The following is a 25,714-nucleotide window of genomic DNA, read 5'->3' on the forward strand; positions in this document are numbered from 1 at the left end:
ACAGATGTAGACCTCTGGTTTGTGACTGTGACTGGTCTCAAGCATACCAGGCTGGCCTTAAACTGCTAATTTCCCCTCCTTCCATGTGCTGCCACTACAAGCATGCATCACCTTGCCCCGATGGGCAAACTTGGGTCTCCATTTTTAACCACTTCAGTTTACAGATGGGAAAACTGAGGGCCAGAGAAGAGAGTGGCTTCAGACTCAGACACCTAGATAATTGTGGATATTCAACGTAATTGGGATCAAATATCACAGACCTGTCTGGGAGTGACTCTAAAGGTAGCCACCGCCTCTCTAAAGCCATCAGTACATACTGCAAGCCACCATCATTCCCATGTCATGGTGGGGGCAGGAATGTCTCTTTGGGAGCAGAGGTGCCAGTCAGGTGACAAACTGTGAAATGGAGGCTGGAGAGGGTGGAAAGTCTATCCCTGAATAGACAGTTATTTTGAAGCAGCTGGGGATAATGGCTGGTACAGAAATAACCCAGCCTCCTCACCCTTGTTTCAACCCTCACACCTCTGTCCTACTAGAGGTGAGGACAACACTGACTATCGGTCAGCAGTACTCCCTGTTTACTAGAGGGCTCACAGTCTGATGGAGGAGCCCAGCTAGAGACCTCATGCTGCTAAGCAATGGTATGTTGGAGAGCAGGTCCTCTGGAAGAAAACACGCACCCTCTACCTCGAATAAATTCGACAAATGCATACAAGTTATCCAATCCACAAGGTAATTGTAACAGTTCAAGGAAAGGGAGGCGATACTGCCAAGTTGCAGTTATTTGAAGTCTCAGTGAGTGGAAACATCAGGAACTTTAGAGAAGGCAAGAAACTAAAGAAGGGATCTGGCCAAGTTTTTTGGGGGTTGGGGTGGGTATTAAATATAAAGCCAAGTGTCTAGTTGCACGAGAGAGAATTTTGAGAATCCACAGGAGAAATCTGAACAAAAGGAGAACACAGAAGAAAGGAGAACATAGCAGAAAGTGCCCGTGTCTGTTTGGAGGAGGAAACCGGAGCAAAAATACTGAGGATGAGGGCAGATTGAAAGGTAGAAAACCCTACAGTATTCTGAATTGGCAGTTCTGGGTAGGATTCCATAGAAGGAATGGGGCCTTGTTCTCTAGAGGGTTATTACCATCTTTTCCTAGATTCTAAACTCACGCCCTCTATGGTATGCAACTTTCCTTAGTCTAAACTCGAAGTTTGAGGGTGGGAAAAAAAGTGCTTCTGGAAACCTAAACCTAGACTAGGGGTCGTGGCAAGAGAGACTTCAGCTCCCAGGATGCTTCGCGAGAAAGGTCGCGCATGCTTCGGGACTTGCCGGCCGGTTGCTCTCTCACTAAGCGTAGTGCAGGAAACACGCCATTTTCGGTAGTGTTAAACCATCGTTTGTATGCTTGATGGGACGCTTATGTTTTGTCTAGTTACCTATTACAGGTTCTGACGTAATTACGCTTCTCTGTTAGAATTCTACTTAATCTTACGATGAGCGTTCCATTTAGCTTCCAAGTCTACCACCGAACGCTCCCAGATGACAGAAAACAAGCCAGCGGGACCAGGATCTGGCAGAGCCTCCGAGGGCGGGGCGACCCCGCCTTTTCCGGCTCCGCCCCACCTCTTGTTGGGAGGGGGCTTCCGCTTCCGGCAGCGGAGGCTGCAGCCTCGCTCTGGTCCCTGCGGCTGGCGGCAGAGCCGTGTGTCTCCTCCGCCGCCGCCATATTGTCTGTGTGAGGATAGGGGAGCGCGGCTAGTGCCGCTGCTGCTTCCACCGCAGGTAACCGTGGGAACCGCGGGCCGAGGTCATCGGGGCGCGCGGGTGAGCCCAGGCCAAGGCAGAAGGGCGCGGTCGCCCCGCACGCTCTCAGCGGTCTTCAGAGCGGCCTGTCGCCTTTCCCTACCCCCCTCGCCGCACACAGCAGCCGAGGCCCCTGCAGTCCATCCTGGCCGCCCGAGAAGGCGCAGAGCGAGGCAGAGGGACCGGCTGATGTGAGGGTGGGAGCTGGCTGTCAGACTTCGGTTCTTGCAGGAGGGAGGTTGGACTGGGCGGAGACTAAGGGACAACTTGGAGGTGGGGTGGCGGAAGGGGGAAGGGAGCTGGGGGCCGCGCGGACGCTTTGCTGGGGAAGCGCACCGCGGCGGGGCAGCCCCGTGATGGGTCTTCCTATGGTTCCTCTGGGCGGGGCTGAACTTCCTACCTGCAGACCCGGTGCAAGGTGGACCGGACCCGGGGCTGGATTGTTGGAGAGGAAGGGTGAGGGAAGCATGGATTGGGACGGAACCGGTGGAGTTGGGGTTGAGGGCTCCTTGGGAACCTGGGTGGAGGAGGAGAGGTATGTAGAAGGAGAAAGGTTGGCTGAGAGTGTATATGTTAGTGACCTTTTGAAGGAAAAGGACTTTCGAATTTGTTTGATTTTTGCAGTGTTGGAACAGATCTATATTAGGTCGGTGATGGGTGAAACTTCTGGAGTTTGTTTTGGGAAGCAGTCAAGAGTTGGGAGAATTGCTGTCTTGAATTTGCTTTTGTTGGGGAAGAAAGTATTATGAAAAGGTGACAGGTTATTGGGTAGAATTGATTCTCTTGTAACTTAAATACTTTTGGAAGGGGCATAGTCGAGAAGAAATGAAAACCAAAGTAGGAAGGGAAGATTACCCCCCCCCCCCACGACCCCCAGAGGCTTGAAGACCTTATTTTGTCGAATGACTGGCGGTATAGGTCAGTAGCAATGAATTAAATTAAATGAATTACTTCTCTAGGTTCTCAAATATCAGAGCTACTGACTTAGCTGTCTGACCTAAACTCTAGGTTTTGTAAAATGGAAGTATTCCCTTGTTTGTAAGTTTAAGGAATGTACAATTTGTATCAAGTGTTTTCTGGAGTCTATAGCAGACAGAAAGTGCTCAATAGATCAAAATTGCTACTAAAGGAGCTAATTGATACCATCTAGGTAAAGTTTATTGTTAAGGATCACTTCAGCAATTGTCTTTCTAGTTACTACAAGTTACCTGCTCAGTAGACCTGTGGCTGAAAGTCCGGAACATATACAACCTCTCGCACATGTCTTGAAAAGTTCATGTGCAGTCCTACCAAGGCAAGTTTGTCCTTCCCTGACTTTGAAAGATTTGGCTTTAGTTTGTTATTGGGGGAGGATGTGTAACTTAAAGAAGAAAAGGGTTGGATAGTTACTTAGATTGTATTAATAGTTGCAAAGTTAGGTTACTCTTTGGCAACTTTTCTTTGCAACAAACTAAGCATACCATACCTACTTTATTTTGGCTTTTATGGAAAACAACAGAAAAGCAGATACTTTAGGGGGATGGTGGACCAGTTTCTGGGTTACATGGAAGTTGGGTAACAAAGTGGCATGAACCAAGTGGCAACATTGCCACAGTGTGCTTTTGGTTCTTTTGCTCTTTCTTGCTGTATGCTTGCTTTTGTGTTTTGTGGCAAGGACTCCTGTATCTTTTAGTCCAGGATGGTCTTGAGTCCACCTGCCTCAGCCTTCAGAAGTATTGGAATTACAGGTATAATCCACCATACCCAGTTTTCTGGTATTGGCTTTATCACTGAACATAAGATTTCATGGGTGTGTATGCATTCATGTGTGCATGTATTTTTGTCTGTGAGTGAACATGAAAGCCAGAGGTGGGTGTCAGGTGTGGTCCTCAGTTGCTCTCCACTTTTTAAAAATTGTGTATCTGTGTGTGGGTGTGTGCACATGAGTCCTGGTGGCCCAGGAGGCCAGAAGAGGGTTTGAGACTTGGGAGCTGGAATTACAAACATGTGTGAGTTGCCCAGCATGGGTGGTGTGAATTGAACTTTAATCATCTACAAGAGCAGTAACCACTCAGATACTAGGCTTTCTCTTCAGCCCCACTGCCTTTTATTTTACCGAGACTGTCTCACTAAATCCATGATTTGGCTAGGCAGCCAGCCCCTGGGATCTTCTTGTTTCTGTTTCCCATCTATGCTGGGATGTTTGCACCTAACTTTTTATGTGGATGCTGAAGATTGAACTTAGGTCTTTATGCTTGCATAGCAAGCACTTTACCAGCCCTGAAGATAACATTTTTACATCATATAGTCATTTAAAGAAAGGGTAGGCTTTCTTAGAAATTGGTTTTAAAGACTAAAATAAGGTTTGGGCTTATAATACACAGGCAGAAAATACCAAGCCTGCATGAGTGTCCATATACAATCTATAAATATAATGTTATATAGTAGAAAATGACTAAAAGATGTAATTAAAGTTAAGACTCTTTTAAAGGTCTTATTTTAAATTATATGTATGTGGGTGCCCATAACAGCCAGAAAAAAGTCTCCTGAAGCTGGAGTTACAAGGCAGATAGAAGCAGCCTGGTTGGTGCTAGAAATGGTCCTGTGGAAGAGCAGTACTTGCTCTTACACATTGAGCCATCTCCATCCCCTAAAATCTTAAAGTAGGAAATTAACCTGGATCCTGGCTTAGTCACAGATTGATCACATGACCACTTAAGAGCAGAGTACTTTTTCCAGATGGAATCAGAGTTGGGTAGATGGGGAAAATCAGGGAAGTTTAAAGCATGAGAGGAACTCCATTAGATGCTTTTAGAGAAGGCTAAAAAGAATAGGAATAAAGTGTGGGCAAGCCTCAACTATCTGACTTCAGTCCTACAGCCATAAGGAACTGAATGCCAACATCCAAATGAGCTTAATGTGGTTTTTTTTCTGTAGAGTTTTTGGCAAGCCAAACAGCTTTGCAGACAACTTGATTTTTGTCCTTGAGATCCTAACCTGGCCAAGCTTACCCAATTTACAACCTATAGAAATTATAATAATTTTGTGATCATGTAAATCACAACATTGTTTGTGATATGGTAGCAGAACACATGGTACCAGGAGTAGGGTGTGTGTTACTTAAGCATAGAAGTGGCAGTGGGAGGTTGGAAGGATTTTGTGTAGTATGATAGAGAAGACCTAGAACAGATTGTTAGTAGGAATGAGGATGTTAATGACTTGGCTAGTGAAGGTTGAGATAGTGAGTTATACATTATTGGAAATTGACAAGAGATGACTGGCCAGCAGGCTTAGCTGAAATTGTATCTTGTGCCTTTATAGAAGGCAGAGTTTGCAAGTTTATTTGCAAATAAACTTAGGGGTTTATTTTTTGTTTTGTTTTTGTGCATTTGTTTTTTAAGCTTAGATGTTCTAGCAAAATGTTGAAGGTGCAACTTGCTTTAATTGTGAATATCTTTTATAGGGAGTTGACCCCTGTGCAATTCATGAAAGTTCCACATTATTTTTGATAATTTTATGCCTACAGGAACAATGTCCTAGTGTCCACTGAAAGAAGTAGGAAAAATTGAAAAGGATTGTTGAACTCTGAAATAGTGTTACTTTTCATAAAGTGAGGTGTTTGTCTGCCTGCACATCTCAAGTGGAACCAAGAGCCTATAGGATTGGGACTCAAAAGCAGCAGAGGATTTTCTTTGGCAATGAAATGGAGTCACTTTGGGTGTGTTTCTTACATTTATGTTCTAGATGTTTTAGTTATGTACTGTGGCCCAGAACATTTTATACCTAAATTAAGTGAAAAGATTTTGTTGGTGTGGTTCTTCTTTTTTTTTTAAAAAATTTTAAGGTAGGATTTTACTGTGTATCTCCTGCTAGCTAGAAATTCACTAGACCAGGCTGGCTTGGAACTTGTTCATCTTCCTGTCTCTGCCTGCTGAGTGCTGGATTACAGTTGTATACGACCACTCCTGGATGAGATACAGGTTTTTCTTTTAAACTTGGAAGAATTAGATGAGACTTGAACTTCAGGTTGATGCTATAGTAGTTTGACATGTTGGGGACTTAACTTGGTATAGGATGAATGTGTTTTGTGAGTAGCACAATGTAAATCTTTGAAGACAAAATGACACCACTAAAATGTTGGATCCCTAATACTAGAATATTGTAATATGGCGGAAGGGACTATGTAATGCAGCAGTTTAAGCCTTCATAATGCCGTGACTCTAATACAGTTCCTTGTGTTATGGTGACCCCAACCATGAAATTGATATTCTTGCTACTTCATAACTGTAATTTTGCTGTTCTTATGGCTTGTAATGTATCTGATATGCAACCTCTGTGAAAGGATCATTCAACCACCAAAATGCCATGGCGCACAGCTTGAGAACCACTGATATACAGACTTTTAGGGGACTCAAAATTACTCTGTCCTGTTTTCCTTGGAGCTTTAGTCTAATCTGTGGGTCTTTAAAAAGCAGTGAACCTGCTGGATAAGGTAGTGCACACCCTTAGTCCTGAATTCTGAAAGCAGAAACAGATGAGTCTCTTAGTTTGAGGCCGCCTAGCCTATGTAAGTGAATTCTGGCCAGCCAGGGCTACATGTGATACTGGCTTTTTGGTTGTTCAGTTGGTTTTCTTAAAATTTTTTGAGCAGAGAGTTTAAGGACTCCATCCTGCCATTCTGGGATCTGGCAACCGGGAAATTATGAATACAGCAGCAGCCTTATGTAGCAAAGGGAGCTCCAGCTGACAACCATTAAAGGAGCCAGACCTCCAGTTGCACAACCATAAGAAATTGAACAAGCAACCTGAATGAGCAGGGAGCAGATCCTCAGAGTGGCCAGCAAGAAAAATAGCTGGCTGATATTTGGGTTTGGCCTAGTTGGACCTTCAACAAGATCCAGTTAAGCTACTCTGCTTCTGACTTACATTGTGGTTACAGCAGATTGGCTTTTGCCAGCTTTATCTCAGAATGTTGGGGTGGTTGGTTTCTAGAGAACAAAGGCAGCAAAGATTATTCATAGAATAATGGTATGGAGTGGAATTTATGCCTTGTGCTTGATGTTTAAATTGTGTATGAGAGTTTTACCTGCACATGTGTCTGTATGCCACAGATGTGTCTAGTGTCCATGGGGACCATGGGAGGAAGTGTTGGTTCTGCTAGAACTGGAGAGAGTTCTCAGATAGTAGTAAGCCACTATGTTTGTGCTAAGAATTGAACTGGAATCCTGAACCCAGGTGCTCATAACAGCTCAGTCATCTTGGTGTTTAAATATTCTTTTCCTGAACTTAAGATGCAATATGAAGAAGGGACTAGATAAACTGCTAAAATGCTGGTTCTATTGCTGGATCACTTTGGTAGGATCATTTTAAGTTGATAGTTGACCATGTCTATAACCCTGTATATTAGAGAGATGGAAATGGAATGCACATTTCTGTTCTTTACATTCAGCTTAAAGTTGTAACTATTGTTTTCTGTCTTTGATGTTAGATTTAGCAATCATAATTACAAAATGTAGTTATAGCTTAAGGTGGTGTGTGTGTGTGTGTGTGTGTGGAGAGAGAGAGAGAGAGAGAGAGAGAGAGAGAGAGAGAGAGAACGCGAGCGCTGGGGGGTGGGAGGGCTTTAGCCTGGATTTTGCTGGAACTCACAGTGGTTCCTCTGCTTCAGCCTTCCAGGTGCTAATGTTACATGTGCGATCCACTATGCTCAGCTTGGCTTTGTTCTTCAATAGTGTGATCAAGTTGGAATCATTGAAATGCAGCTGACAAAAATAACATTTCAAGATACGTTTCAAAGACTTCTGAGGTTACCTGCTTAAGTTTGGTTTTTAGACTTTCAGTAAGGAGAATTATTTTCTAAAGGGTAACTGAGAATCCTGGTTGAGGTAGTAGTGGCTTTGGAACTGTATTCTGAGCACCGTAAAATACCTGTGACTATATATATTTTTTTCTGCCTGCTTCTTCATTGTGAGGATTGAGAGACTATATAAACACAGTTTAACATGATGCCTAGCCTAAAAGGTATATACAACATATTAACTGTTTTATAACATTTATATCAAGTTTATATAATTTGACAGCTTGTGTGTAAATATAGTTGCAGAAGCTTACATCTGATATGAATTGCCATTGAATTTGCTAAGGGCTGAGGATTTTCAGGCAGTAATTAATAATGCTTGTTATACCTGATATAAAATTACATAATATAAAATATATTCATGTATATATTAATATAATATATAATTACGTAATTTTAAAATTACATTTTTTTATTTAAAATTACATGATGGCACGCAGACGTAACCCTAGTACTTAGCATGCAGAGGTAGGTGGAGAGTTTCAAGGCCAGCTTGGTCTATATAGTAAGTTCTAGGACAGCTAGAGCTATGTAGAGACCCTGTCTCCAAGGAAAGGGGTTTATTCCTTCCTCAGTCTGTCATAATTCACTGAGTGATCAGGGCCTTGAATTTTGCACAAGAATAGTGCTGACTGCTTAAGCCTAAAAGTCTTTTGGTTCCTAGGATGGAGGATTTTAAAGTGGCATGCCTTTTAGTTGCTACCTAATGGGAAACACACACACACACACACACACACACACACACACACACACACACACACCGACCCAGGGGTAAGCAGGACTAGAAATGTAGGCCAACCAGCTTTACTTGAATCTTTTTGTTTTGTTTTCCTTTGGGTTTGTTTATTTGTTACGTGGTTTCACTGTGTAGACCAAGCTGACCCTCAAACTCATGGCAGTCCTGCTGCCCCCTCTTGAGTGTGGGGGAATTCAGGTACAAGCCACCAAACCTGGCCCAGTTAGTTTGTTCTTCTCTTTTCCTTAATATTTACTAACTTATTCATTCATTCCTTTGTTTTTTGTGATAGGGTCTCATGTAGCCCAAGCTGGCTTTGAATGTGCTGGAATTACTATTCACCACTATGCCTGGCTTATATGCGCCACTGGGGATCAAACCCAGGGCTTCATGCAAACAGTCTTAACAGCTGAACCCCATTCCCTGCTTCCTAGTTATTTGAACAAGGAGATTCCTTTAGGATTATTACGGAAAAGTGGCAGCTGCTTGGATTACAGATAGACTGTTAATTGTGTTCTTGAGACAAAATCTCACTATGTAACTGACTTGGCTTGGTCTTGAACTGAGAGATCCGCCTGTCTCTGCCCCCCAAGTGCTGGGATTAAAGGCGTGCACAACCACTGCCTGGCTGGGTTGAGTCTTTAAAAACATTTCAAGTAATAGATAATCACAACATTGCAAGGTGAAGCCAGGAGTGGTGTTCTATTGGTTTCTGTAAATTCTGTGTCTTTCCTTAAATTTAAAAACAAAACTTACTTAACAACAGTTGCTATGGTGGGTAAGCTCTTTTTACATTTTTGATGTTTTCTTACATGAAAAAATAGTGTTATCTTAAGATTTTAGGATTAAGTATTATGGTTAGAGGAATCTTTTATGATTTGTTATGTGTCAGATCTCAAATGCCCTTTGTTCTTTTAACACTTTTTTTTTTTGAGTTTTTATTAGCTGAAACATTTTAGTCTGCTTAGAAAGGTGAGCACTTGGAATTTTTCTAGTTATGACAATGCTCTAATGGGCATTTCTCAATTTAGCTGTCTCACTAACATTCTGTAAATCTTAAGAAAATCATCCTGTTCAAAAAGAATGGGTATGAGCCAGGCTGTTCAAAAAGAATGGGTATGAGCCAGGCGGCGGTGGTGGTGTTGTGTTGTAAGACTTTAATCTCAGGAGTCAGAGGCAGGTTGATCTCTGAGTTTTAGGACTGCCAAAGCTGCACAGAGACAGACCTTGTTTCTAAGTGCAGGGAAGATAGGTGGGGCTGGAGAGATGGATCAGCAGTTAAAAACAATGGCTACTTTTCTAGAGGGCCTGAGTTCACTTCCCAGTACACACTTAGTGGCTTGCAACTATCTGTAACTTCAGTTTGAGAGCATCTGATATCTTCTTCTGGCTTCCATGAGCAGAAGATAAACCTATGGTGGTCTGTGCCTGTGATCATAGCACTGAGGAAGCTTAGGCTGTAGGATCCTGAGGTAGAGGCCAACCTAGGCTACATAATGTCTGTCTCAAGAAAAGATACTCCCTCTAAAATGGGGAGGGAGTAATTTTTTTTAAAAAATCAAAGGTGCCATTTGGACTAGTCAAAGATACTCATTTAGTAGCCCCTAAAGGCTTGCTATTCTTGTGGCAGGTACTATACCAAGGTCCTCCAGGTACCCTTACCCCCAGCTTCGCAGTTAGCTAGCATTTGTCATTAAAAAAAAAAAAAAACAACTGTGTCTAGGCTTAACTTTTTGGTGGTGCCATGAGGACCTTACTGTGTGCCCTGGGTATAATTTCTAAGACAGCTGTAGGAATTGAATAGGGGAGAATGAGATTTAGAATTAATGAAAATTGCTGGGAGGTGGGGGTCACTAGAGGGGTTGGAGGAAGAACTCTACTTTTGGAAAGTTGAGAATCAAAGCTCAACCTCTCAATCCTCACTTTTGTCACCTCTGCAGCTGGAGTAATAGCATCATGGGATTGACTTACTTATTAATCTTCAGTTTCTTCATCTGTAAGTTAGTGCCCTACGTCTTTAGAAGGTTATTAATGAAATCACCACTAATATGTCATTGCTAATGTTGCTAATTTCTTGGTTTTCATTTTTGGATGCCAAGGGTTCTTTTTAAACTTGACTTGCACATCTTGTTTCTGGTGTGGCCTGCTGGGTAAGTAAAGGTATTGAACCAGCTTAGGTGTGATTTAATATGTCACACCCAATGTGTAGGTTGCTTCCATTACCCAGGTGCAGTATATGTTGTCTAGTTTTGACTAGATTTTTTTCCTATTTTTTTTAAACCTATTTTTTCTATTTTTAAAATTAAAATTTTAAAAACGATTTTTCCTCGTTTTTAAAATTCTCCAAGCTCTAGGATTCTCTTGCCTCTTGATTGAATTTATCTTGTTTCAGACTCAGGAAAAATTCTAGGTTTGTTTAAGTTTTTTTTTAAATTGTATTTGTCTATATGAGTGTAGGTGCCCTAGGAGGAGTAAGAAAGTTCTGGGTAGTGTGTGCCACCACCTCCTGATATGAATTTGTTTTTTTTTTGTTGTTGTTGTTTTGGGGTGTTTTGTTTGTTTTTTCGAGACAGGGTTTCTCTGTGTAGCCCTGACTGTCCTGGAACTCACTCTGTAGACCAGGCTGGCCTCGAACTCAGAAATCCGCCTGCCTCTGCCTCCCAAGTGCTGGGATTAAAGGCGTGCGCCACCACTGCCCGGCATGAATTTGTTTTATTTTGGGTGTTTTGTTTCTGTGGTCCTGACTGCCCTGAACTCTATATAGACAAGGATGACCTACCTGCCTCTGCCTCTTGAGTGCTGGGATAAAAGGTGTGTATGTTGATTTCAGTTTGTCATGCTACAAGAGCCTTTATCCACTGAATATGATATGTAGACCAGACTGCCATAGAACTTGCAGTGATCTTTCTGTCTCTGCCTCTTGTGTGCTGGCATTAGAGGCATAGGCCTGCATGTCTGGCTTTGATTTGGTGTTTGGGGACGGGGTGGGGGGATGTTCATTTGGAGTTAGGGCAACATGCTGGGGAGTGAACTAGCTATACCTCTGCCTTTGCTGTATATTTTTAAGTCATGAACTAGAATGGGAAGAGTGGTAAACAGTCCTAAATGAGACAGGGTCTTACTCTGTAGCCCAGACTAGTCTGGTATTCACTTAAAACTCAGCAAGCCCGGCGGTGGTGGTGGTGGTGCACACCTTTAATCCATGCTGTTTCTCCCCTTAGTTCTATGTGGCTTAGCTTGTTGTTCCAGACTCATCAAGCCTCCTTTCTCAGTCTCCCAAGTGCTGGGATTATTGGCATGAGCCACTACACTCAGCTAAGATGTAAACTCTTTTTTGCTCTTTTTATAGAAGTGATAAGATTTGTTGCAAATGGGGATGATCATGAGAGAGAGAGAGAGAGAGAGAGAGAGAGAGAGAGAGAGAGAGAGAGAGAGGAGGCCAGAGGATGACTTTCAGGAGTTTTTTCTTTCTACCATATGGACCCTCGATAGAATTCAGTTGTCCTTTGGCTGTCCTCTTTGTTTACAAGTGCTTTTGTTTGTAAGATGTGGTCTCAATGTATATTCTGTTTTGGAATTTGTTATCTAGACCAGACTGGCCTTGACCTTGTGAGGATTGTCCTGCCTCTGTCTTGAGTATACGGTTTGTAGTCTTCTCGTGTACTTCCACACCTTCGAGCTCTGCATTGGAGTTAATCTATTGTTTTGGTTGGCTGGTTTTTTGAGACAGGGTTTTTCTGTGTAGATCAGGTTGTCCTCAGACTCAAGAGATCCGCCTGCCTCTGCCTCCCAAGTGCTGGGATTAAAGGTGTATGCCAACTGACTGACTAATCTCATTTTTGTTTTTTCTCCTTTTAGGGTTGATGTTTTTGAGGAAGGGTTTAGCCTGTATAACCAAGATTGGTCTTGGATTTGAGGTGATTCTTTTCCGAATGCTGAGATTACAGGGGTAAACCGTAATGCACAGTGAAGGTACTTTCATGGCTGTGTGATTTTGGGTCTATGTCTAAGGCCTCAAATGTGCTAGGCAGGTGCTCATAGTTGAGCTGTAGCCTCAGTCTCCAAACTTACCCCCCTCCCCATCCCTAAGGTACCAGAGCCTGTGGTTTTGTACATACTAGACAAGCAGTCTTTCGAGTCTTCATACCTTTACAATGCCAAGACTATTAACCTAGTAATCAGAATAGTGAATATTCAAACATGTTGATTATTTTCCTATGTAATTTAGTTGGAGAATTTTAATTTTTCAATGGAATTTTAATGAAAATTTGCTTCTATTCGTCTTTTGGTCAGAGCATTCCACATTTTTGATGTACTGAAGGCTTTTCAGGTTTCAGCCCTAAAGACTTGAGTATCCACTGGCAGCTACCTAGGTTCCTGTCTAGTTAAGTGTAGTTGTGTTCCTGGCTCATTGCTTTGTTTCTCCCATCATATTCGACAGTTTCTGAATACCTGTACCAAGATAACCGTCATACATCACAAATCGTAGGCTTTGTTTTGAAAGCTTTTCTCACCTCAAAACCACCCCATCTCCATCTCAGCTTACATCTAATATAGCTCAAGGCTGTAGTTAAACTAAAGTTTTTTTGTTTTTGTTTTTTAGTTTTTGGCTGAAATCAGAAAGCTGTTGCAGGAATTTGGAAGTTAAATTGGAAGGAAGATACAGAAACCAACCAACTTGGACTTTTTTTTTCTTTTGTAGTGGGTATTCTTTGGTTAGTCTTGAATTTATTTAGGCTGTTTCATTATTTGTAGTTTTGAAAAGGTAGATTATTTGAAAGGTAATGTTTGCTTCATAGAATTGTTTGAATTGGACCAGTTTGGTGGCTCATTGGGTAGAGGTGCCTGCTACTAAGTTTGATCACTTTAGTTTGATATCTGGGAGAGAACCAGCTCCTGCAAATTGTCCTCTGACCTCCACACATGCACTCAGATAAGCATGCGCCTCCATACACACACACACACACACACACACACACACACACACACACACACACACACAAACAATTGGGTATTTAAAGCTGAGAACCTCTTTTAGCCCTAGACTTCTGGTTCCTAATTGCTCACTCAGAATCTCCATTTGAATGTCTCAAAACCATTTTAAATTTATATCCAAAACCTGTCTTGTGAATTTTTACCTATCTTGTACATGACATGATACCAACAATATATTCAAGAAATGATTTACTTCCCACCCCGTTTTCCAGTCTACCCAGAGCTGTTTGTTATGCAGTTAATTCTATGCTGGGATTTTTTTTAAAGGGGGGAGAGGGATCCAGCCATTTATGCTGCTACTTAGATTGAGCTGTATTGGCTTTTTTTTTTTTTTTTCTTTTTGATCAGCCTTGGGTTCTCCTGCCTTTACAGATTCAATTTCATGGATTGAAAAAACTGTATTCAGAAAAACAAGTTACATCTGTACTAAGCAGGTAGAGACTGTTACTGTCTAACCCATATATTCTAACAGCTTCTTATGTAGCAGTTACATAGAGTATTATGTACATTAAACATTATATCATAAAATAATCTGGGTAATAAAATTCTGGTGTTTTTTTTTGTTTAAATTTTTAACAGTCTCATGTAGTCCAGGCTAGCTTTGAACTGTCAGTCTTGCTCCACCTTCATAATTGCTGGGTTTATAGGTGTTGCCACCATACCTAGCCCAATGTCACTTTATATAAGGATTTGGAGTTCCTTCAAAGTTTCATATTTGCTGGTGGTTGATTCTGGAGCCAATCTCCTGCAGAAGCCCAAGGGAGAATGGTAATCCAAAATGGATTCATATGTACCTGAGGGTTAGACTCCAGAGGAAATATATGAAGAAACCAAGCCAGTAGTTGAGAAACGTGTTCTTTGTTTCCTTTTGTTAGATTTGTGTAATATACATGTAGAAGTTAGAGGTGCAAATGAAATACTGATTCAGGTATTTATCTCATACATCAATTTACCACATCCCTCTTTTTTCAACTCTGTAAATCCCAATTGTTAACTGAAGTTGCAGCACCACAATTCAGGAAACCCTTTTATTTTATTTTTTTTTATTTTTATTTTTATTTTATTCTGATACTCTAGAAACCAACCATTAGAAGTTTGTATGAAGGCCAGGCAGTGGTGGTGCAGGCAGTCGGATTTCTGAGTTCAAGGCCAGCCTGATCTATAGAGTGAGTTCCAGGACAGCCAGGACTACACAGAAAAACCCTGTCTAAAAACAACAACAACAACAAAAGTTTGTGTGAATGTCTTATTATTCTAAAGTTGAATATCATTTTACAGATGATTGTCCATGTGTGGCAGTAAACCGTGGTGTTGTTTGTTATTTATCTATTTATAGACAGGGTCGTCCTCACTGTGTAGTCCATGCTGGCCCTTAACTTGCAGTGACTTTCCTGCCTCAGCTTGCTAAGTTCTGGGATTACAGGCTTTTCCTACTTACTGCACCTGCTTAAAGCAGGTCATTGGAGGGCTATAACAGCGAACTACTAGTCCTCTCTTGTCTCCTGAGTGCTGTGATTAAAAGGTTGGTTGCCCAGATTGGGAGGGGCTTCATTTCTGTTGCTGTGATAAAATATTTTATATATACTGTAGGCAAAATATGAATAAACATAAATAAATCTAAATGTACTGTTTTGATGGATTTTCAAGACAGGGTTTCTCTGTGTAGCCCTGGCTGTCTTGGAACTTGCTTTGTAAACTAGGCTGGCTGAGAACTCAGAGATCCATCTTTCTCTGTTTCCCAAGAGCTGGGTTAAAGACGTGTACCCCGATGTCTGTCTTCTAAAAAGAATGTTTATAAAGGAAAAAAAAATCCCAAGAAAGTACAATTTGGGTGAAATAGTTTATTTTAGCTTATAGTTTCGGGTTATAGTGTGTCATTGTGGGGGGTTGAAAACATCTAGTCATATTACCTCCACTCTTACACAGTTCAGGACACAGTGCCTGTCTTAAGGCACATGTCCCTAGGCCAGCCTGTGTAGACAGTCCTTTATTGAGACTCTTCCCAAGTGACTCTAGGTTATGTCTTTATGTGTATGTATTTTGCCTGCATTAATGTCTGTGCACTGTCTGTGTGCAGTGTCCATGGAGAGGCCAGAAAATGACATTGAATACCCTAGAACAATAGTCACAAATGATCAGGAATGTGGGTGTTGGGGACAAAACTGAGGTCCTCTACTAGAGTAGTGAGTGTTGTCAATACTGAGCCATTTCTCTAGCTCCTTCTGTCCTTTCATCCTTTCCTTCCTTTTTAAGGATTTATTTTATGAGTACGTATGGTATCCATGTGGCATTTTTTTTTCTTTTTAAAAAAGACCTGTGTGGATAGAGGTCAGAGGACAGGCCAACTCTTCCATAGATTTCAGGGATCCAAACTCGGGTTGTTAGGTCTGTTCTGAAAGCCCTCTTCCTGACCTTGGGGCATAATTTTCTTAGTTGTTCATATATTCTAGATGGATTTTGTATTGATTTTATAGTGGGTATGAGGTTGAGATTCAGTTTAACTCTAAGAGTGACTGGATAAACCCACTATTTTAAACTTTTATTGTAAATGGTTTCAAAATTAATTGTGAGACAGAGATTAATAGTATTGTTGATGTGACACCAAAATTGTAGACAACAGAATGGATGACACTCTGGGATAGATATTTCTTTGATTAAAGTGATTAAAATCACCAATAAACAGATAAAAGGAAGTACAAATTGGAAACAGCACTTGGGTGGCAGAAGTGGGAGGATTGTAAATTCAAGGCCAGCTTGGGCTGTATAGTAAATCCTATCTCAAATCTTACCCCAGGCATTGGTGACTCAAAATCCACCCTAGGTGGTGGTGACACATACCTTTAATCCCAGCACTTGGAAGTTAGAGGCAGGCAGATAATCTGAATTTGAGGCCAGCCTGGTCTACAAAACAAGTTTTAAGACAGCCAGAGTTACAGAGAAACCCTGTCTAGGAAAAACAAAAGACCAAACAAACAGAAAACCAACAGATTACCACAAGTCAACAGTTCTGAATCTATAGCAAGGTTTCAAATACTTCTATACCCATGTACATAGCAATACCGGTCACAGTAGCTTAAAATGTTGCCTCAGGTCAAGTGTACAGGCCATCAGACGAGTATATAAGCAAAGTACACTGCATAAATGCAGTAGAATATTATTCTTCCTCAAAGAATGAAATTATAAGGCATTCTAGAGGGTGAAGCTTAAGATACTACTAGAAAATAGACCAAATGTTGAAGAACAAATAGAAGTGAAGCTAGGTACAAAATATGGGTGTTCATTTTCACTGGACATACAATTTCCATTTGAAAGTTTCTAGAAATAGGTGGTGAATTGATAGCTGCACAAGATTATGAATATATTCAATGCTACTAAGTTGTACACTTACACATGGCTAAAATGAAAATACTTCTGTATTTTTATATTATAAATGTCTTACAGTGTATAAGAAATGCAAAGAATACTGGTGTCCTTGTAACTCAAGTTGTCCATTTTTGGGGGGGGGGTGTTTTGGTTTTAGGGTTTTTTTGGTTTGGGGCTTTGTTGTTGTTGTTGTTTTGGTTTTGTTACTCTTTATTGTATTTTCAAGACAATTTCTCTGTGTAACAGCCTTGACTGTCATGGGACTCCTTTGTAGACTGGGGCTGGTCTTGAACTCACAGAGGTCTGTCTATGGCTTTGCCTCCCAAGTGCTAGGATTAAAGGGCACGTGCCACCATACACCTACAGTTTTATATATATATATTATATAGTTATATATATATATATATATATATATATATATATATATATAATATAATATATATTTATATTATATTATATTATATTATATTATATTATATTATATTTATATATTATATATTATATATATATATATTTATATATATATATAATTTTTTTTTTAAGGCTTATGTATGTAAGTGCACTGTAGCTGCCTTCAGACACACCAGAAGAGAGCATTGGATTTCATTACAGATGGTTGTGAGCCACCATGTGGTTGCTGGAAGTTGAACTCCGGACTTCTGGAAGAGCAGCCAGTGTTCTTAACCACTGAGCCATCTTTCCAGACCCCATGGTGGTGGTGGTGGTGGTGGGGGGTGTTGGTTCAGGGTTGTTTAGCTTAGCTTATGTCTGTATGCACCAGTATACATATTTGTATATGTCTGTCATACAATTTATGTGCCTACAATGGCATATATGTAAGTGCAGTTGTAGTGGTGGCCAGAGAATAAATAACTTTGGATGCTCTTTTAATACATTGACCTCCTTTTTGAAACAGGGTCTTGATTGTTCTCGTGCTCACCAGTTTAGGGCTGAACTGTCTGAGTAGCAGAGCCTCAGAAAATCTTGACTGAATCTCTCTAGTACTAGAATTACAGGCATATACCACAAGTAGCTGAACCATCCTTCCAGCCCCCACTCAATCTAATATTTAGTAGTATATATATTCTCATTTATGAGTGTGCGCTTATGTATGTATACATGTGGGCACACCTAGTTATTTCAGGAATTTTTCCTAATATAGTTATATATCAACTTCATAATTTTACATTAGTATAAATCTTTAATTTGCCTCTGTCTCATTTTGTCAGTGTTAGACCCAGAGAAGTATGTTGTTCTTATGTCTCCTTTGCTTCCTTTTTGATTGGATTTGTGTTGTGCTTTGTTTTGTTTTTTGTTGTGTGTGATGGTGGTAGGACAGGGTCTTGCAATGTAACCTTGACTGTCCCGCATCCTGTGTAGACCAGACTGGCTCTTTATTCAAAGTTCGGTATTATGAACCAGAAAACTGCATATATCACTTGGAAGACCCAGTACATTTTTATTAAATGTGCAATACAGGGATCAACAAGTGTTGTGGGGGTTTCAGTGAAAGAAGACAAATGTCAGGGAAGATATTTGATTTGATAGCACAGGTATAAAAATGTACTGTTTTCCCCCCAGATTTTGTTTTGTGGGATTTGTTTTGTTTGTGGGTTTTTGCTCTTTTGTTTTTGAGGCAGTCTCATGTTGCCTAGGCTGGCAACTTGATAAATAGGGTTAACCCTGAATTTTCTATTTCTTCTGCCTCTTCCTTGTGTGCTAGACCCTTTTCTGAAGATCTATGTTTATTTGCAGTTGTTTGTTTTGTGACAGGGTGTCCTGCCCAAGTTGGCCTCAAACTCCATATAGATAATGACCTAGAAATCCTAGGCCACCTCCTAAGTGCTAGGATTATAGGTGTCTGCTACCACACCCTGTCAGCAGTTTTTTTTTTTTTTTTTTTTTTTTTAAGTTCTGTTTTTAGGTTTGAAATCAAGTTTATCTCAATTTTTCTGTATAAACACTGGCATTGCATCTACTCGGTGCTGTTTTTTATTTACCAGGCTCTCTTACAAAGACATGGTGGCACATGCCTTTAATCCCAGCACTTGGGAGTCAGAGGCAGGTGGATTTCTGAGTTCGAGGCCAGCCAGGGCTATAAAGAGAAGCCCTGTCTTGAAAAAACCAAAAAAAAAAAAGGGGAAAAAAAAAGACTATTCAAACATTATGTACAGCTTACAGGCTACTGTGCAGATTTGATTAGGTTCAGTATCAGTTCTGGCACAGCTGAGACATTTTAGCACAGCTGTATATTTGAGACCGTTATTATTAGTAAAATAGTTTTCTTGGCAATATACTTTGAAAAAATATTTATCTTTTTAAAAAATCTTTTAACATTTTGTTTCTGCAGTTTGAAGAAAAAGGGTCTGAAACAAAGATTTACCAACTTCTGCTTTTGAACACAGTGATTACCAGATCTTCAAACATCGAGTTCAGCTTTGTCTGTCAACCTGTCTGACATGTCGGGACCCGTGCCAAGCAGGGCCAGAGTTTACACAGATGTTAACACACACAGACCCCGAGAGTACTGGGACTATGAATCACACGTGGTGGAATGGGGGTAATTATTTCTATTTACTTCTCTGTACTCACCCAAAGTGATATAACTTGTAGATTTGTTGACCCTGTTAGCAAGCCTTCCCTGACCTGTCCAAAGCTCAAGGACAAGGATAAGCTTGCTGATTTGGTAGCCTAATTTGTAGGTTTGCAGGTAGATCACAAGTAGGGGACTTGCCTGGGCTTCTGAGGTAAAGGTGACTGTGGCTCCTCTGCATTCAAGATAGGAAACATTCTTAGAGATATCATCAAGAACCGTGGTACAAACTAATAAATGTTATCACTATTTGACAATCTTAACAATTTTATGATGGCACAGACTTTGAACTCTAGTTAAACCTCTGTTTATCTTTAACCTTATCTTCAAATCAAGTGCCTTACTCTTAGCTCAGCTGAAATGGTGCTTGAGAGCCCCCTTTGAATGTTTGCTTGGTGCTATTTGCTTCTTTGTATTAGTTTATATGCCCTTGTATGAGAGAACACAACGAACAGAAAGAGACCTGATAATATTGTTCGTCGTCCTTAGCTCATGTTGTCTTTTCTCTTTTTAACTGCTTGAGAAAAATGAATGGCTGATAATGGTACACACTGCATTATAAGAATAAATAGAATTTAGCGCCTCCCCCACCCACCCCCCTAATTACTTAGTATTAAATTTAGGGCCTTATAGACCTTAGGCAGATACTCAACTGCCTGGTTATATCTCCAGTCTTTCAGACTGCCCTCAAATTTGCTTTCTAGCCCAGGATGACATTGAATTTTTAGTCTTCTTGCCTCCACTCTCCAGAGCTGGGATTGCAGGTGTACACCAGCACACTCAGGTTATGCATCAGAGATTCATGCTGAGATTCGTTAATGGAGCTAACTTTCAGTCAAGTTTTTCATCTTATTTTATGGGGTGTGTGTTAGAATTATTACACATTTTTTATTTGAGAGGGGTCTCTGTGTATTGTATGGGACCAGAGAATGGAACTGGGGTCTTCTATAGCAAGGGCCTTTATCTTCTAAACCACCTTACTTGCCAGTCCATTTGAGAGATATATGCATATATAGAGATGATATATATATATATATATGCGTGTATGTGTGTATATATATATATATGCGCATGCAGGTTTTGCCTAGTGTTCTTAGAGATCAGGAGATGAGGTCAGGTCCCCTAGAATTGAAGTTTACAGATGGTTATAAGCCACCATGTGGGTGCTGGGAACTGAAGCTGGGTCTTCCCTAAAACCAAGAGCTCTTTATCACTCAGTCATCTCTCCAGCTCCATTTTCTTGAGGGGGAAGATGTATTTTGAGACAGATTCTCATGTACTTAAAATAAGCTTTAACTTCTGATCATCCTGCTTTTACCTCCCAAGGACTAGGATTTGTTACTATAGGCATGTGCCACCAGCCCCCACTTTATTTTTTGAGATAATGTTTTTGTAAGTTAAATAGACTGACCTCGAATTTACTCTCTATCCTAGGCAAACCCTAAATTTGTTATCCTACTGCCCAGCCTCCCAGATATCTGGGAATAGGTGTGTACTACCATAGCTAGTAGAGTTACTAGTAGCCTTATTGGTTTGTTGTTGCTTGCCTGCTTGTTTGCTTTTTAGAGTGAGCCCAGGCTAGCCTCAGACTTTCTATTCCCCTTCCTGAGTCTCCTGAGTCCTGGGATTACATTTTCATACTCCTGCAACCACCCAGGTCTCCCAAAGGAAGTATGTGTTTTGCTCATTAAGAGCACAAGCCTCTAAGTAAGCATCAGGGAAGAGGGAAATGATTAACATGCCTTGTTAGTTACTCTGTCTAAGCTCTAATGTTCTTATTAAGTTAACAGAGTGCAGGAACCCCTATGGTTCACTATTGCTAATTTGGTTGCAAGCTTTATTACATGTCACATCTTGTTCTGAAGGACAGGTGAGAAATTAAACCTATATATATTATATCAAAACCATTTTGTAGAAAAAGAGGCCTGATAAGAAAGGGCTGCTTCCAGGTATATCTGTAACACTCTGTAACCAAGTAGTATGAAACAAGAATACATACAAATCCATTATTGAAGGGAAAGTAGCAAGCTGTTGGAGACAGACATACTTAAATCCCAATACAAGCTAGCTATATGCTCTGTGCCTTTAGTACATAACAGTTTGAGATTTAAAAATATTTGAGAAAGCTCAACAATAATAATAATGAGACAGGATCTCATACATCCTAGACTACTTTTGAACTGTGTAGCTGAGGATGACCTTGAGCTTCTGATGCTCAGCTCCTGAATGCTAGGAATACAGGTGTGTATCACCATGTCTGTTTTACATGGTGCTGGGGATTGAACCTAGGGCCATGTGTATGGTAGGTCAGTGCTCTGCCAATTGAGCCACAGCCTCAAATTTTTTTTTTTAATGTAACATTTGGATTATCTCTTGTGTTACATCTACTGGTAATAGACTTGTCTGTCTCTTCCGTTTTGTGTGTGTTCCTTTTTCATCTGTAGCCCAGGCTGTCAATAAGCTTTCTATAAACAGACCCAGGTGATCTTGAATGCAAATATTCCTGTGTTCACTTCCATGTCTGGAATTACAAGCATGTACCACCGTGTCTGGCAAAAATACAGTTTTAGAAAATGGAAGATTTGATATTTTGAAATCATTGTTACTTTGTTTTTATCCACAGAAATCAAGATGACTACCAACTTGTTCGAAAATTGGGCAGGGGCAAATACAGTGAAGTGTTTGAAGCCGTCAACATCACAAATAATGAAAAAGCTGTTGTTAAAATTCTCAAGGTGAGTATAAGAAGAGAAACAATGTCGAGAGTTATTTGGAGAGGCTGGAGAGATGGCTCAGAGGTTAAGAGCACTGACTGCTCTTCCAGAGAGAGGTCTTGAGTTCAATTCCCAGCAACCACATGGTGACTCATAACCATCTGTAATGAGATCCGATGCCTTCTTCTTTCTGTTGTGTCTGAAGACAGCTACAGTGTATTCATATAATAATACTACTAAATATATATTTAGTAGTTTATCCTACCCATTATATCCTCAGTAGAACATCTGATATTAGCTTGACAGATCTAACCTAAAGCAAGAGACCGGATAGTTAGAGTGTGATCAGAGAGGGAGTAAAAATGCAGGCTCCTCTTTCCCAAGTTTACAGTGCCCATGTCCTGTGCTTACAGTTACATCTCTGTAAGGATAAGAAAGGCAAGCGGATGACATTAGTGCAGTTAATGTGGTATCACTATATGAATGGTTAGGACTAAGACAAACCTGCTTGAGTTGTGCTTTGATCTCCATGCACATGCCATGGGGTTTATTTGTTACATTTGTAACAAATGTAATGGAGAAGCAATCGGGGAGATGCCCAGTATTGGCTTGGCTTTTACATTCACACACACACACACACACACACACACACACACACACACACACACACACACACACACACACATACGTGCACACAGCCTCCCCTACAAAAGAAAAGGAGATAGTTGCTCCTAGGTGCAGGTGACTAGTGTCATGTAACAGTGCAGGTCTAGTGTTTCTTGATGCTTTCTTTTTGCTAAGAGAATCTAGAAATCCATATTTGCATTCTGATGTTTTAAAATGTTGACTCTAGAATGAAGAGATGACTCAGTGCTTGAGGGAAGTAGCTGCTCTCTGGAGTACCTGGCATTGATTCCTAGCCTTCATGGCAGCTCATAACCATGTTGAACTCTACTCCTAGAGGATCTGATGACGTCTTCTGGCTTAGGTTATCAGGCACACATGCACAATGTACATGCAGGCAAAATACCCATACATCATAAAAATTTTATAATAAATAGATTTTTGCTCAAGGTTGTTTGAAATATCATACGTCATATTTAGCCAGTGGGCTGTCAATATGCAACTTCTATTTTTCTTTTATGCACTGCCTGCTGAGCCGCACTGTCCTTGGGACTCTCCTCACCTGTCAGTTGCTACTAAACAAATAGAAGTTTCCAGACACTTTGTAGCACTTTCCTTGTCTCACAATCTTTTTTTTTTTTTTTTTTTTTTTTTTTTTTTTTGGTTTTTTGAGACAGGGTTTCTCTGTGTAGCCCTGGCTGACCTGGAACTCACTCTGTAGACCAGGCTGGCCTCGAACTCAGAAATCCACCTGCCTCTGCCTCCCAAGTGCTGGGATTAAAGGCGTGCGCCACCACCGCCCAGCTGTCTCACAATCTTTTAATGGCAGTCTACAGGCATAACAAATGCTCAACTAATAGTTTTAGCTATTAACTATTTTAAGACATTACATTCTTTTAAAGTACATTTAGGAGGCAAAGCAGGAACATTGGTTTGAATTAGAAGCTACATGGGCTATAGGAAGACTATACAGGAAGGAATGAAGAAGACCCATTCTTTTCCCCTAATATATTAAAAACTTTATTTTAACATTATTTACTTATTTTGTGACAATTTTTCAAGAGTCAATTCACTTATCACACAGACTCAGGGAATGAATCTCAGGTCAGCAAGTCCCTTTATATGCTGAGCCATCTCTTCAGCCCCATTGATAGTTTGTTTTGTTTTGTAACAGAGCCCTGGTTGTCCTGGACTTGCTTTGTAGACCAGACTAGCCTCAAACTCAGAAGAGATCCACCTGCCTCTGCCTGGGATTAAAGGTTGTGCCCCTCCATGTCCAGCCCAAAAGATTTTTTTTTTTTTTTTTTTTAAGATTTATTTATTTATTTAATATATATGAGTACACTGAAACTGTCTTCAGACATAGCAGAAGAGGCCATCCACTACTGATGGTTGTGAGCTATCATGTGGTTGCTGGGAGTTGAACTCAGGACCTGGAAGAGCAGTCAGTTCTCTTAAGTCTCCCCCCCCCCCCCAAATTTTTTAAGGGCCTATATCATCATTTTAAATGTTAGCTTACAAGATTTTAAAGTATGACCTACTATAATTATATTGAAATTAAATAATCCTGTGGATATCTGGTCTTAGGGTAGAAAGCTTTTTTTAGTGTCTGCAGAGTGCCTGACAGTGCTGGAAGCAGAGGTCCTGAGGAATCTGTCACAGTTCGTTTCTTTCTTTCTTTCTTTCTTTCTTTCTTTCTTTCTTTCTTTCTTTCTTTCATTTTTATGGGTGTAAGCACAGTGTCACTGTTTTCAGACCACCAGAAGAGGGCATCAGATCTCATTACAGATGGTTGTGAGCCACCATGTAGTCACTGGGAATTGAACTCAGGACCTCTGGAAGAGCACTGCTCTTAACCACTGAACCTTCCCTTCAGCCTCATATTTTCTTTCTTCCGCAAGCTTATATAGGAGCTTTTCTGTATCACTGTAACATTGAGATGTATTAGGAAATACTTTTTTTTTTTTCTGATACAGTTTCACTGTTTACTATTTCAGCCAGTAAAAAAGAAGAAAATTAAGCGTGAAATAAAGATTTTGGAGAATTTGAGAGGTGGGCCCAACATCATCACACTTGCAGACATTGTAAAAGACCCTGTGGTAAGTACAGTTATGTTAGCAAGGCCTATCAGGGCTCCAGTGGTGTTGAGCCCAAAAGTTGTGCCCAAAGCACAACTGACTTTGTTCAGTTGTCATCACCATTTAATGCTTTAAATGTTCTAAGTCAGTTGCACATTTAACCAGCTTAGGCCCTGCTTTGAAAGAAGAGATTCAGTACACACAGGCGCGTGCACACACACTCATTCACGCACAAAGTCTGTTACTCCTAGAAGATTGATAACACTAAAAACAAAATGTGCTAGCCCAGTACCAGTGAGCAATAGGTACATGGTTGGTCCACCTCGAGCCTTGTGAGATTTCAGCTGCTCGGAGAGCTTTTCTTCAAAATCCTTCCCAAAATATAATAAGTGTAGTGATGATCTGAGTGGACAAGATTTCTTTAGTACAGCAACAAGGACTGTCATGTTCCCCACACAACACCCAAAGCTGAAAACTACAGCTGTCAGGGCCAATACTAATGTGTTTTCTTTTTCTTCCTTAGTCACGAACCCCTGCCTTGGTTTTTGAACATGTAAACAACACAGACTTCAAGGTATCATCCATAACCATTTTAAACTACTGGATTTTTAGATCACATAGAGAGTCTTTGGGAATGTATTTGGTAATACAAAAGTAGCTTGCATTTTGCTTGTTTTTATTAGTGCTAAAGTAATATCTGCTTTCCATGTCTGGATATTTTCACACTTGTATTTTAGTACTCTCAGAATAACTATAGGACATTTACATCTAACCACATTTATTTAACCGCATTCATTTAACAGTTTTTGCTGGTCTCCATACTAGTGTAGGTGGCAGTACATGTTGACTTTAGGCAACCATGTTCAGAATATATTATTTGTATAATAGTTATAATACGAGGAATAGCATATTCCTTAGATCCTTAGGAACTTATTATTAAGTTCGGGTTATTGCTCTTTTTCCTTACACTTGGTCTGT

At 40.5% G+C, this 25,714-nt stretch overlaps 1 protein-coding gene across 4 annotated transcripts in view; it reads left to right on the forward strand.

Annotated features, from left to right (window-relative positions):
- Positions 1–1,618: 1,618 nt before the first annotated feature.
- Positions 1,619–25,714, forward strand: part of Csnk2a1 (casein kinase 2 alpha 1) — a 36,338-nt gene continuing 12,242 nt past the window's right edge. Inside the window, exons 1-7 of one of the 4 annotated variants that reach the window (XM_076929974.1) lie at positions 1,635–1,776; positions 12,973–13,070; positions 13,737–13,798; positions 19,078–19,287; positions 21,944–22,055; positions 24,656–24,757; positions 25,260–25,310. In XM_076929974.1, coding sequence (XP_076786089.1) covers positions 19,187–19,287; positions 21,944–22,055; positions 24,656–24,757; positions 25,260–25,310 — 366 coding nt within the window. In that variant the 5' untranslated portion in view covers positions 1,635–1,776; positions 12,973–13,070; positions 13,737–13,798; positions 19,078–19,186. Of the gene's footprint in view, positions 1,777–2,991; positions 3,092–12,236; positions 12,287–12,972; positions 13,071–13,736; positions 13,799–19,077; positions 19,288–21,943; positions 22,056–24,655; positions 24,758–25,259; positions 25,311–25,714 lie in introns of those variants that run through there. The other 3 variants (XM_034494402.2, XM_076929975.1, XM_076929976.1) reach the window with 3 other exon arrangements.

This window comes from Arvicanthis niloticus, chromosome 2, assembly GCF_011762505.2.
Source record: "Arvicanthis niloticus isolate mArvNil1 chromosome 2, mArvNil1.pat.X, whole genome shotgun sequence".
Taxonomy (NCBI): Eukaryota; Metazoa; Chordata; class Mammalia; order Rodentia; family Muridae; genus Arvicanthis; species Arvicanthis niloticus.